Below are 13,577 nucleotides of genomic sequence, written 5' to 3' on the forward strand. Positions count from 1 at the left end.
TGTAATAGTATAGTTTGCCATATGTTTGGCTTCATTCCACATAAACCAGAAGAATAAAACTGTTGTTACATTGCCTATTTTACAACTTCAGATAGGTCTATAGATCAAAATTTGTTTAGGAAAAAAAAGGTTTGAACCAAATAGCTAATAAAAATGAAAATTTTGGCCTCGTGGTCTTTGTAAGTCTGTGTTTCAGCCCCTCCTAAAGACCCTTTTTTTTCCCCTCCCTTAACTGGAATGAATTATTCTTCTGTTCAAGTATTATAGAGACTTGTGGAGGATACTGGGGAGCTTTCTAGCAAAAAGGGCTTTGCCACAACTTTTCTGCATTCACTGAGTGGACTGACAGCTTTGTGAAAATGGCTATTGAAATATTTACCAGAAATGGCTTTAGTAGAAGTCCTAGGAGGCATTTTTAAAGACTTATGCCCTATGATCATGTTTTCCTTCAGGAGCTGTACCACACGGCGGGAAAATTAGATTCTTCAAGATCCTCTGAGGCAGAAGAGGCTTTCCAAAAACTGCAAGAGTATTTTTGCATAAACTACAAGAATTCTTAATTAAGTACACCCTATTTACCTCAAAATTAGTATAATTATCTCCATTAAGCCTATCATTTTGATTATAAGTGGTCTCTGAGGTGTGCACACGGAGGTGCTCTTTTACCCATTGTAAATGCATTATATTAAGATGCAAATTAGAACATTTCATCGACTTTGAACCCAGCAGTTGCCACTTTTCTAGAGACAGAGAGAATGTAGTGGCAAACACTGGACAAGGCCATCTCTTTGTAGTGTTTGTTTAGTCCTGGTGTTTCTGTCCTCCCCCTCCCCCATCTTCTTAAATAACCCTTACATCCAGGATGTCCTCTGTAGTCAGTCGTGTAGGCACACGCAGCTGCCAAAGCCTGCCCCTTTCTAATGCTTCCCTCTCCGGTTTCCTGTTATTTTAATCCCCGTGACATTTGAAAAGAAAATCCCATGGATGCACTTGAACTAATAATGTACATCTCCGATAATTTGACCAATTAAAGCCTCTTTGTTATCTGGGGTTTTTTTGTTTTGTTTTGTTTTTTTAGCTAGAAGACAATAGGGACTGGCAGGCCCATCAGCTGCCATCAGGATGCCAGTAAGATGGAAGACTGAAATAGAAGGGTGAAAGTCCCTCCTGGGGCACATGCGGTGATGAGCACTGGGTGTTACACACAACTAATCAATTTTTGAACACTGCATCAAAAACTAATGATGTACTATGCGTTGGTTAATTGAACCTAATAAAAAAATTAAATTAAATTAAATTTTTAAAAAGTCCTTCCTGCCAGTGCCTGTGAGAAAGCCACTCTTCTTAAGGTGACTTTGTCAGAATCGGAATTGTCGTGGTTTTCTCTCTGACTTAGATGGGAATTCTGAGGGAGAAGGTCCTCCCATGATTCCTTCACAGCTCCTGGGCATACAAAGTTCTAATAAAAGTTTGGGAATGGACTGGGGTGTAAACTCTTATGCCCACTCAAGGAAACTGGCCATCTTCCTCCAGTTACTTTGTTCCAAGACAGTATTTTAAATGTTCCAAGACAGAATATTTTAAAAAAGAAAGAACAGCCGTCCTACTCATCCTAATAGTGAGCCCTCCACCCCAACTCTACTTAGATGGAAATAGCTTTTTTTCCTGATTGAAGTAATATATGCTCAATGTAAAAAACAAACAAAACAACAATACAGCTATGTACTGTACATGAAATTCAGAGTGAAAATCACCCACAATCTTATCCTTTAGAGCTAAATATGAATATACATATATTCTTAGAAATTTAATTTAGAAAGACAAAAAAAGGGTGTAACTTTGTTGAATTAAATGTAAGTAGCGAACAGAGGCTTGCCAGCATAGAGTACTTTGTCACTTAGGTGGTAAATATATTGCCAATGGTGACCTACTGGAATCAAACTCAGGTTTTCCCATTTCCTTTGGCCTCCCCGCTCTGGCCTCCTGGTGGAGCGGGGCCGTTATCAGCTCCTGCCCTGCAGCTCCTCCATCCAGCTCATCTGGTTCTCAGGGCACCAGAGAAGAAGCAATTTCTTCTTCTTCAAGCCCTTCCTTGCATCCTTCCTTGTGGGCCTGAGTTTTCATCAGTTCTCATCTTTTGCTTGCCTAACTCATTTCTCCCGTCTTCCATACACAGCCAAATATAAAAGGCCTTCTTTTTTATTTCATTTTAGTTTTGTTTTTATTTTTAAGGCTTATAATGCTTCCTTCCGCCTTGCCTTCACCCTGGTGTTTCTAATTCTTCCTCCATTCCAATGTCCAATTTCTAAAACTGACCTTGTGTTTTACTGACTGATTTTAAGGAACTAAGCCATTTGGCAATAAAATATAGTGTAGACAAAGTTAGGCTACCATTTTAGACATAGCAAAGAAGCTTAGAGATGTCTTCACAAGAAGGATGCTAACTCTTCAAATGCAGAAAAGTGGCTAACTGAAAAGTGCCTTCATGAATGAAATCCTTTTTGTTTCCAAAAAGCTACCTTGCATCTTATCAGAACTAGAATGTACTGGGAAGGATTCTCATCTGAGTCAGCCAGACAGGGCCCCAAAGATCAGGTGTCCCCAGTGGATGGACATGGCAGACTCTCTAGGAAAGCTCCAGAAGGAGGTATGAGAAAGGAATTAGGGGAAGAAACAGGTAGAAGCAGACAAATGGCTGGTGGTAGAAATGCCTGGTCCCTAATAACCCATACTTTACCCCAAGTCTATAGGCTACGTACAGAGAATTAAGAATAGGACATGACTGGGGCACCTGGGTGGCTCAGTGGGGTAAGCCTCTGCCTTCGGCTCAGGTCATGATCTCAGGGTCCTGGGATGGAGCCCCGCATTGGGCTCTCTGCCCAGTGGGGAGCCTGCTTCCCTCTCTCCCTCTGCCTGCTGCTCTGCTTACTTGTGATCTCTCTCTCTCTCTCTCTCTCTTTCTGTCAAATAAATAAATAAAATCTTTGGGGGGGAAAAAAAAAAAAAGAAGAAGAAGAAGAAGTGGACATGACCAAGGCCAGTTCCCATCTAAAGAAAAGCCAGGAGCCCACTGACCAGAACTAGAGTGGAGAAAATCTGACTTGAAGTTTACCACAGAAACAAGGCTTCTCGGGTTCCTTTTGATTAAGGATTGGTTGGTCTATTGATCTCATCTAACCATTTAACAAAGAAGCTTTTTTTTTTTTTTTTTTTGAGCTCCACCTATGTGCCAGACATTATCCTAGGATCTGGGTTAAGTGGTTTTTCCACTGTATTGGGTTGAAGAGCTATAGGAACAGAAACACCTACTTGAAAGTGCTTCTGGACATGACCAACATAGTAAAGGTCAAGGTATGAGGAAAATGGGAGCCTGAGAAGCACATGTAGATATCCCTATCTGCTCAGTGAAAATCAAATGAAAAATTAAAAAGATTTCAGCGTCTGTCCCCGCATTGCAGGAATTTTTTTTTCTAAATCTGAATGAGAATATTCAGATTTAAAACTATTAAAAGAACAGCAAAAATATCATTGAAATCTAAAGAGATGCCCATCAAGCTGTTATCTGGCTGGTGGAAACATGGATGGATTTTTATTTTCTTTTTACTTCACAGTGAGCCTCCCTAAATTCTGTACAACTGCCTGTAGTAATTTTGTAGTTAAAAAGATATTGATATTCAAATGGACTTCTACCCCACCCTAAACGTAATAGAGAAAGGGAAGTAATCCAGTATATTGAAAGCTAATGAATTTTTTATTACTTCAAAGCCTAATTAAAACTTCATTCAGGAAAGCAAAGATATTACATCTCTAAATTCTGCAGACATTAACATTTTTCTCATGCTTTTCCAGCTCTCCTTTATTATGTGTATAGGACAGAAATCAACCAATACAAGTTCCTGTAAGACTAAATATGTTGATTAATAAACCAGCACATTCATTAGACACCCCAGAGCAAGAAAAAAATGAGTTGTAGACACTTCTTTTTCCTGTTTTACTTGCAACTATACAGTTGGTATCTAGATCAAATGCATAATTCTTACATCAAAATTCTGACAATTTTCCAATATGGTGCAACTTGGAAAACCCCAAAATTTTGCAAATAGGGATGGATTTGGTTCCATGCTAACTGAAGTTTTGAAATAAAGTCAGAAAATTGTATGTCCAAACATTTTAGAGTCCTCTGTTGCTTTGTGCCCAGTCACGTGAGAATATAATAGGAACTGAATGCAAGTAAGTTCCCTATATGTAGGTCATGTTTCTTCTTCCAACCCTGAATATGTTCTTCTTCTTATGTTCTTCATCTCAGTTAATTAATCATTCTGCCAAACCCTCATACTAAGATGACCCAGATGCTTCATGAACTTCCTTTTCGTCTTCCCCAACATTCAACCGCAGAGAGAGCCTCTTCTCTTCTCTTGATTCCCATCCACAGCATCTCTCCCAGACCACAGCTATGACTTCCCAATGACTCATCATGCCCTGATCCAGACTTTCCTTCCCCTACTCTGTCTTCCTTACCAGCAATGGAGACATCTTTCAACCTAATCAGATATTCTCCTTTCTAAAATCTTTGAAGGCTTTCTACTCCAGCCCCACTGAGTTGCTCACTGCCACCAAAACTAATTCTGTATGGGCAGAGTCTGTGTCTGAATTTGTGCTCCCTTGCTCTCTACCTGGGATTTCTTGCTTCTCCTTCAAGGCCTCATTCAAATGTCATCAGCTCCATTAGGTCTTCTCCAACTTTCTTAGGAAAAGCCAGAACCTCTTCTTCCTCTTTGCCCCATCATAGGTATATCCTTTATACATACCTCAGTCACAGCACCTAGCACACAATTGTTTGTTGGCCTCTCTTCTTCTTTCATAAGGCTGTGAGTTACTCAAAGGCAGGAACCAGGTCTTTTTCATTAAATGACACATAAATGAATGTGGTCTTCTTCATCTGAATAAGTCACAGCTCATTGTCTGTCATGATATCAGCTGAATCCAAGCTTATTAAATGAATGAATGAATGAATTAGTAAAATAACAAACTGATATATGCAAAAACCTTTAATTTTACAATTTATGAGACACTTGGGTCACTCTTCATTGCAGTGAAATGTACTGTGATTTTTTTTTTTATTTGACAGAGAGAGATCACAAGTAGGCAGAGAGGCAGGCAGAGAAAGAGAGAGAGAAGCAGGCTCCCCGCTGAGCAGAGAGCCCGATGTGGGGCTCGATCCCAGGACCCTGGGATCATGACCCAAGCCGAAGGCAGAGGCTTTAACCCACTGAGCCACCCAGGTGCCCCTGTACTGTGTTTTTATGCTAGATACTCAGGCTCAGGCCAAATGCTGAGCAATTAACAAATAACGTTACTTAGTCTAGGTGTTTCTAGACCCCTACTTCTCAAAGTACAGTCTAGACCAGCAGCCCTGGTGATACTTGGGAGCTTGTTAGAATGGCAGATATCCAGGCCCCACCCCAGACATCCTGGATCTGAATCTGCAACTTCACAACATCTCCAGGGCATTGGTGTGCACAGTAAAGTTTAAGAAGCACTGATCTAGACAGAGCAGAAGTTCTCAAACTTTTGGTCTCCTGAGCCCTTTGCACTCATCAGAGTTATTCAAGTTGCCAAAGAGTTTTGTTTGTGGGGGTTATCCATGTTTACTGCATTTGAAATAAAACTGTAAATAGATCTTTTAAAAAGCTGGTGGGGGTGGGCACCTGGATAGTACAGTTAGTGGAGCAACCTAATCTTGGTTTCAGCTCAGGTTATGATCTCAGGGTCATGAGACTGAGCCCCCACATCGGGCTCTGTGTTCAGCACAGAGTCTGCTTGAGTACCTTTCTTCCTCTCCCTGTGCCTCTCCCCACTCCACAACCCCCCTCACTCTCACACTCTCTAAAATAAATAAATCTTTAAAAAAAAATTTAGGGGCATCCAGTGGCTCAGTTGTTAAGTGTCTGCCTTCAGCTCAGGTCCTGATCCAGGATCAAGTCTCACAAGAGGCTGGGAAGCCTGCTTCTCCCTCTCCCATTCCTCCTGCTTGTGCTCCCTCTCTTCCTGTCTCTCTCTGTGTCAAATAAATAAATAAAATAGAAATCTTAAAAAAAAAATAAAAAGAAATAAAAAAGAAAAAAAGAATTTAAAACTGAAAATTATTCTAGTATTTTCTTCTTAATTTATTTGAAAATATCAATAAACCCATTGCATATTAGCATAAGTAATATGCTTTTATAAAATATAAACATATTTTACAAATTAAAAATATAGTTCATGCTTGGCTTAAGAGAAGGGAGCTGGATCTCATATCTGTGGTGGTATCTCCATGTCATGGAGCCCCAGAAGCCCCAGCTTCTACCTTACACACTTGAGAAAATGAGAGTCCAAAAGATAAATAAAATCTTAGTATTATTAGGAGAATGGTTTTGACCTCCCTAGACATAGTGTGAGAACCATAGATCTAGGTAGACTCTAGTCTTGCATAATCATGTGACAAACCACATGAAGGCCAATGTGATCCTCTTAGGCTTTCTTGCTATATTAAACTGATTCTGTGGCCAAGTTATTGAGATGGCATTTCTCATGTGGAGAAGCTCTGCCCTTTTGATCTGAAGTCCATACTGTTAGCAAAATAGTATGGCACCTTCTAATGTAGTCATTTTATGACTCTTTTGGGAAAGGAGCCTTTTGTCTAACACACTGGAGAAGTGGTATAATATGAGCATTAACAGCCTGGCTGCTGGAGCCAGATTGCCTGAGTCTGAATCTCACTTTTACCTCCTTCCATCTGTGTGACAATTTATTGGGCAATGTGTTTAACCTCTCTGTGTTTCCATCTCTTCACATGTAAAATGGCGTTAAAAAATAGTCACCTACTTTAGAATTATAAAAATTAAACTAGCTAACCCATGTCAAATGTTTGGAGGCTTTATTCTGTTTTGTTAGTCTATTTTGAACTTCACCATAGAACACAAAGACAAAAATCAAGAGCACAGATTTCACCTTACTACTGCTCCATCTTGCCTTTCCTCAGGTTCTTCCACAGAGAGTTGTTTGAAAACAGTTGTGTCTGTTGAAGCTCTTGTGCATAGATGTTACTGAGGGAATGGATCAAACAGGAGGCTGACTTTGATAATGTTCTAATTCTAATGGCATAATTTTTCACTGAAAACCCTATTCAACTGTTATATACTCTGTTGAACACAGAGATGAAAATACCACAGTGCTAATGGCATTGGCTTGTGCGATCCAGTTCAGTCCTGTTGGAGAAAACTATCAGACTAGCATCACTGCCTCTTTAGAGTACTGGGCAGAAATTAATCCATGAACTTGTCACTGCCGAGTTGACTCTATTCTACTGAGTACCTGCTCCATTTGAGTTGGTGGCAGTACATATGAGAGGCGCAATGTGGCAGAAGGGCTGCTGAGGTTGGGAGCAGATAGTACCATATAGGTAGTAGAATGGGGGAAAGATCAGGGAAGGGGCATCAGAAGGAATTTCTGGAGGTTTCAAGGTCTAGTACAGATCTTAAAAGATGACCAGGCATTCTAAGCAGAAAAATCAGCTTGTTGATGAATTATCCCCTCTGCATGAAAACTCTAAACTTCTCAGGCTGCTCATGAACACACGGAAGCTCAGGATGAAGTCGGCCACCATTGTCCACCCTTTCTAGTATTGACTGGCCAGCAAGGCCCCTTTGCGTTGACCAGTTCTGACCACACAATCAATTCCATGAGCCTCACATCCTCTTTACTTGGAGTAGTATTTGGTTCCCAGATATATTGTGTATAGCATTTCTTTTGTGGTTTTGTCAAATTTTCCTATCTTTTGCCTCACAGAACTGCCAGCGGAACACGACAGGAGAGCACTGTGAGAAATGTCTAGATGGTTATATTGGAGATTCCATCAGAGGACCACCCCGGTTTTGCCAGCCATGCCCCTGTCCCCTACCCCATGTGGCTAAGTAAGTTCTGAGAGAAGATGTTCTCTTCTGCTGCTTATCCCCTTAATTATGTACTTTTTAGTTTTGTTCTCTCCAGAGTTCTCAGGTTTTCCCACCTTAGTGGAAAGACTGAGTACCTCATATTGAGATGAGACTAGAAAAGATACAGAAAAGTTCTTTAGCCTAAACGCACTTTCAGGGAAACTTGTAGTATGGGTGATGACTCTGTTCCCCAAATATTGGGTAGCATCATAAGGCCAAATGAGTCTCCTAGATTTAATAAGCAAGGTTAATTTCTTGGCTATCCCTCGACCTAGGGAGATCACAACTGGTAATGCAAACGAACTCACAATCCAGTACTTCCAGTAGTTGTGTTTCCTCTTACTTTCACAGAGAAGAGGATTCCTACATGTGGTGGCAAACTGTTCAATCAGAATTAGAACACAGATAAAAAGAATGCAAGCTTTAGGCCAATCAGCTCATAAAAGATTTTGCAGAAAACAAATGTTCGCTTCTGGCTATGTTTTGACCTGAGTGAGAAGTTAAAGAGAATAGGCGTACATCTAAATGGAAATAGTGGAATTCTTTTCAGGTCCATAACATGTATAAATCCAACAGTCAAGTCATGACTGGCTGCTTTATTATCTTAAAAATGACAGAACACAGAATTAAATTGGTATAGTGCTGGTTGGTTTTCCAAATATCAACCATTTCTCTGATTCTCTGAAGCCAAGTGAGTGTCCTACAATCAGTTCATTTCTGACATTAACTAACTACCCAGAGTTAGTTAGCCCATACATTAAGTCCCACTTCAGAAACCAGCCACAAATGGGATCCCTAGGCCACTCACATATCTGCTCAGCTAACTACAAATTCAGGGGTTGCCTTAAGTTCAATAGTTCTCTACAATGACTCACAGAACTCAGGAAAGTGCTGTACTTACAACAGTTTTATTCTAAAGGATATAATTCAAGTCAAATCGAAGAAGATATATAGGGCAGGGTGTAGAGGGGGAGATGGGAGGGAGTAGAATTTCTATGCATTTCAGGGTTGTTCACCAACCCCAAAGCTCCAGAAAACCTTCTTTGTTGTTTAAGAACTTTATGTATGTTTCATTACCTAGTCGTGATTGATTAAACCATTGGTGATTGGAACTCAATCTCCATCCCCTCTCCCCTCCCCTGAGGTTGGTGTTGAAGGGGATGGGGTTCAAAGTTCCAACCCTGGAACCAAGTAGTTTTCACCTCTGACAACCAGCCCCTAACCTGAAAATACTTAGGGGCCCATCAAGAGTCACCTCATTAACACAAGCTCAAGTAGGCCTGAGAGGGGCTCATTCTGAATCACAAAAGACAGTCTTATCACTCAGGGAATTCCAGGAGCTTTAGGAGCTCTGTGCCAGGAACCAGGACAAAAATCAAATATGTATTTTTTCTTATACCACACGTAGAAAGAATAATGAACCTAGGTTCATATCTGTGGTTTGGCACAAAATAGCTGTGTGATCTCAAGCAAGATAACTTTCTTTCCATATCTCACTTTCCATGGGATTTGGGGTCAAGGAGACTAGATTCAGATCTTGGCTCCATTCATTGATTCATTTATCTGCTCTGGGTCTCGGGTTTTTTGTTTTGTTTTGTTTTGTTTTTTTCTGAGTTGGTGTAAGGATCTGCCTCATAGAGTTGGGCTAGGACAATATGTGTGGAGCATTTGAGTTGGTTCCTTAGAGACAGAAAGCTGTATGCTAGTTACTGACTTTGTTAAACACATACTTTGTATTTTTTCTAACACTAGTATTTTGCTTGCTCTGTGTCAGTCAATGTTCTAAGTGTTTGGGTGTAATATTTAGTTGATAGCTATTATAAAGATTAAGTTAACTAATGCTTATAAAATAACTTTTTAAAGGCCTGAAGATCACCCCCTACCCCCCCCACACACTTTCTTAAAAAGAGAACAAAGATGACAATAAATTCTCCCCCTATTTTTTTTCTTAGTTGAACACCAACTCAACTAATATTTCACCTAAAAGCTTGTGATTGTTCAAATCCTCTGATGAGTCTGTCAGTGAAGAAGTCAAATATTTTATAGCCCTCATTTTTCTTTAGAAACCACTAAACTGCTTCAGTTCTTGCTTTGTGATTTTTCATGTCCTATGGTATCAACAATATGTGCAAAATGGATGGTATTGAGAGGGAGAATAGAAACCTCAAACATTAAATGATCTGTTATATTCATCCAAGTGTATCCTGATTTATGAGCTCCCTTTGTCTCATCTAGATATATTCTTTAATCGTTCATTAATATTCTGCTCTCAAACATTAGTCTTAACCATATCTGATGAGATGTTCAGCATTCTGCTTTCTTGCTATGCTATTGTTATTTTGTTAAATATACCTACCTCCAACTTTCCAGTAACAGGTTCTCCATATAATTTCCCATACAAATGAAGATGCTATGTAGCATCATTTGCTCAAAATAGGTTTATAAGCTCTGAGCTACAGTTTCTTTGGAAACTAAAGATGAATTGTGAAGGCAATCCTCTAAATTGTATTGTCTGACTTCTGCACTTTTTGCCCCATGCATGTCAATGTGGGAAACAAAGGCAAAGGAAAAAATTAAATTTCCTTACTACTTACAGCCCATTGACAAGTCCTTGAAACCAGAGTAACCTTCCTCTGGGGGCTCAGCTGCCTGATGTTGACACTTTTCTAAAGGCAAATGAAAGTCAATCTTAGCTTAACATTATCCTGACCTACCCCCCCACACCTCCCCCACCAGGATCCTGTGAGTCTACCTTAAACATATAGAAGTTCCTTTTGAAACGTCCTTTATCTCTACCCTCAAGATACATGTTGGCAATCATCCTCTAAGCATATGGCCCACTGATAAACATCTGAAGGGTCTCATGACTGAGGGTTTACTAAACAATAATAAATGACCTTTTCCTAACAATAGCTACCCCCTCAGCTTGTTTTCAAAATTCCTTGGAGGTTTGTGCTGTCCCTAACCCCCTCCCAGCTTGAAAGTATATAATCAGTCAACCATCACAACCCCAGTGGACCTCCTTTCTGCCCACCAGTCTGTCCCTGTGCTTTAACAAAGAAACCAATTTGCACCGAAGACGTCTCAAGAATTCTTCCTTGACCGTTTGCTCCAAACCCCAATATTTCCACAACAATATGACAGGACTTTCTTACCTAAATTATGACCTTAATGTCTTAAGATAAGAAACTTTTGGAATCTAATTCCTGTAGGACTGAGAAGTTTTGTCTACATGCAATCAACAAATATTTATCAAGCACTTATTATGTGACAGTCATATAGTACTAGTCGCCAGTCACAGTAGTAAACAAAACTATCAAAATGCCCTGACTTCATTGAAGTAGGTCAAAATAAAGCAGCATTTTGAAGTTCCTAAAACAAAGTACTGTTTTACCTTTTCAGCTAGGTTATGTGGTATTTCAGTTGATCAAGAACGTCTTCTAAAGGCTCTTTCAAAAAAATAAATAAGGGAGAAATTGCCAGTTGGGTGATGAGCTTCCTGTCTTGGAGGAGGAAACAGTTTCTATTGGATCACCATTCCTACTCATGCTCTTTGGGTGTGTGAGCAGATCTGGGTTCAAAGGGCAGTTGAAGGTCTCCGGGAATGTACTCTGCAGTTAGGCACATATTCACAGATATGGAAACTGAGGCTTCTAACAGCGTCCATTTAAAGTTGAAAAGTCTGCTGCAAATGGACAGAAAAGCAAAAATACCCCCACGTGTAAGTAAAAAAACATTATGTGGGAGTGTGGAGGAATTGGGAGAGACCTTCTTTCTTTGAGGTGGCAACAGTCCTACTTGGGTAAAGAAACCGGCTACAAATAGGGAGGGTGGGATGGGGGGATGTGGGCAGATGTAATCTGTGGTCACTGAACAGGACAAATTTGCCTGAATCCTATAAGGTTCTAGCCTTTGATATGGTCTTATTATTGACTTAGTTGACTATTTTCAAATATCTTATCAAAAATCAAATACCCATTGCCCCTTTCGGCTTTTTAGAAATTCATATTGTTACTTCCTACAAAAATTAAAGTGCCAGGACTTTTATTTGAGCTCAGAAAGTCACCTAATATGAAATCCGCATCACACTTTGAGATATCCTTCAGTAGAGTCTCCAGACCAGGATTTGGATTTCCAGTTCCGATAGCCACATCAGAAAGCAACAAAATTGTGCTTGAGGGAGGTAAGCAAGCAAACAGTGTTAAATCTATTTTTCCTTAGGTTCCATAAAGGTTTCCAAGAACAAAAGGCTCCCGTCCACTTGGAGAGGGCACCATGGTTGTTAATGTGGGCTGAGAAAGTCTCAGTGTTTTCATTTCCTTAGCCAAAAACAGACTTTACCTTAAGCAAAATATAAACAATTAATGCTGGTTAAATTAAAAAAAAAAAAAAAGGAATCTCAATGGTTGGCACTGCCTTTGAGTCTCACTCCACTGAGACCAATAGTCACACAGCTATTCCCAGGGACCATTTGCACAGAGTTCATTTATTTATTTTGGAGTTGGCCAGACATCCTCCCCGTCTACTAGAAGCTGCAGTAATCATTCCAATTAAGGAAAATGTCATCTGTTTGAAGCAGCAGGACATTAGCTAAAGGCAGATGACTCCAGACACAGGCAGATGCTTCAGTCCTTCAAGCTGTGGGCAGGCTGCTGGGAGAAACATCTTCAAAGAAACATGCATGAGGGTTTGTCCACATTCTGGATTCTTAACTGTTTTTTGAAGTAAGCTAAAAAAAATAAGAACAAGCAAAATAGAGAATAAAGGCCAAAGAAGTATAATTTTGCTGAAATGTTTTTAGCCAAACACAGAAAGAATAAATTGTGGACATTGCCTTTCAGGGCAAAGTATATATTATCTTCTGACTGATTGTATAAATCTCTTTAAACAAAGCAAACACATCCATTTGCTTCCTTCCAAAGACCATTAGGGTAAAATTGCTAATACAAGCAGGAATGTGAAAGCAGCAGGTCACACGCCATTGATGGTACAATACCTAAGCCAATTAATTTGTAAGTCTTTAAAATTTTTCACACCCCCCTGATACGGTTGGATTTATGTGTCAATGTAGAATTTTCCAAACATGTGAAGAGTTATATTCCGTTTCCCCTTCCTTAATAGTTGAACAATATTTTTATTGCTTTTCTGTCCTTTGTCCAAATTTTTATTATCTAAAAAAAAAAAAACCCAACCAAAACAAACAAACAAACAAAAAAAAACCCACACAGTAATCAAGAGAAGGGTTTCTATGGATGAGAATCCCTTTCCTGTGGGTCCTATTTATTGCTTGTGTACTTGTTTTGTGACTTTGGTTAAAAGAGCCAGTCCTTGTACCCCCTATTCCCAACCTTTGGGATATACAACAAAGAAATTAGGGTTCAGTGGGGATTATAGTGTACAGTTTAGAAGTGGTCCGTGACCTTGAAGAGTGGAAGAGATCTAGTGCAAAAAAAAAAAAAAAAAAAAAAAGGGGGAGAAACTTTCCAATGTATATACAGAAAATGGTGAGAATACAGAAATTCTCATTTCATCAAAAATCACAGGTAACAAAAAAAAATCACAGGTAACATATAAAAGAACTTGATTATTTTATTTCTGGCTTCG

General features: G+C 39.6%; 1 protein-coding gene across 2 annotated transcripts in view; it reads left to right on the forward strand.

Annotated features, from left to right (window-relative positions):
- Positions 1-13,577, forward strand: part of LOC111158255 (laminin subunit alpha 4) — a 145,199-nt gene that overhangs the window by 37,814 nt on the left and 93,808 nt on the right. For both annotated transcript variants that reach the window (XM_022520164.1, XM_022520165.1), the window contains exon 3: positions 7,828-7,952. In XM_022520164.1, coding sequence (XP_022375872.1) covers positions 7,828-7,952 — 125 coding nt within the window. The remainder of the gene's footprint in view (positions 1-7,827; positions 7,953-13,577) is intronic.

Source organism: Enhydra lutris, unplaced genomic scaffold, assembly GCF_002288905.1.
Source record: "Enhydra lutris kenyoni isolate GAN:26980312 unplaced genomic scaffold, ASM228890v2 scaffoldscaffold58, whole genome shotgun sequence".
Classification (NCBI taxonomy): Eukaryota; Metazoa; Chordata; class Mammalia; order Carnivora; family Mustelidae; genus Enhydra; species Enhydra lutris.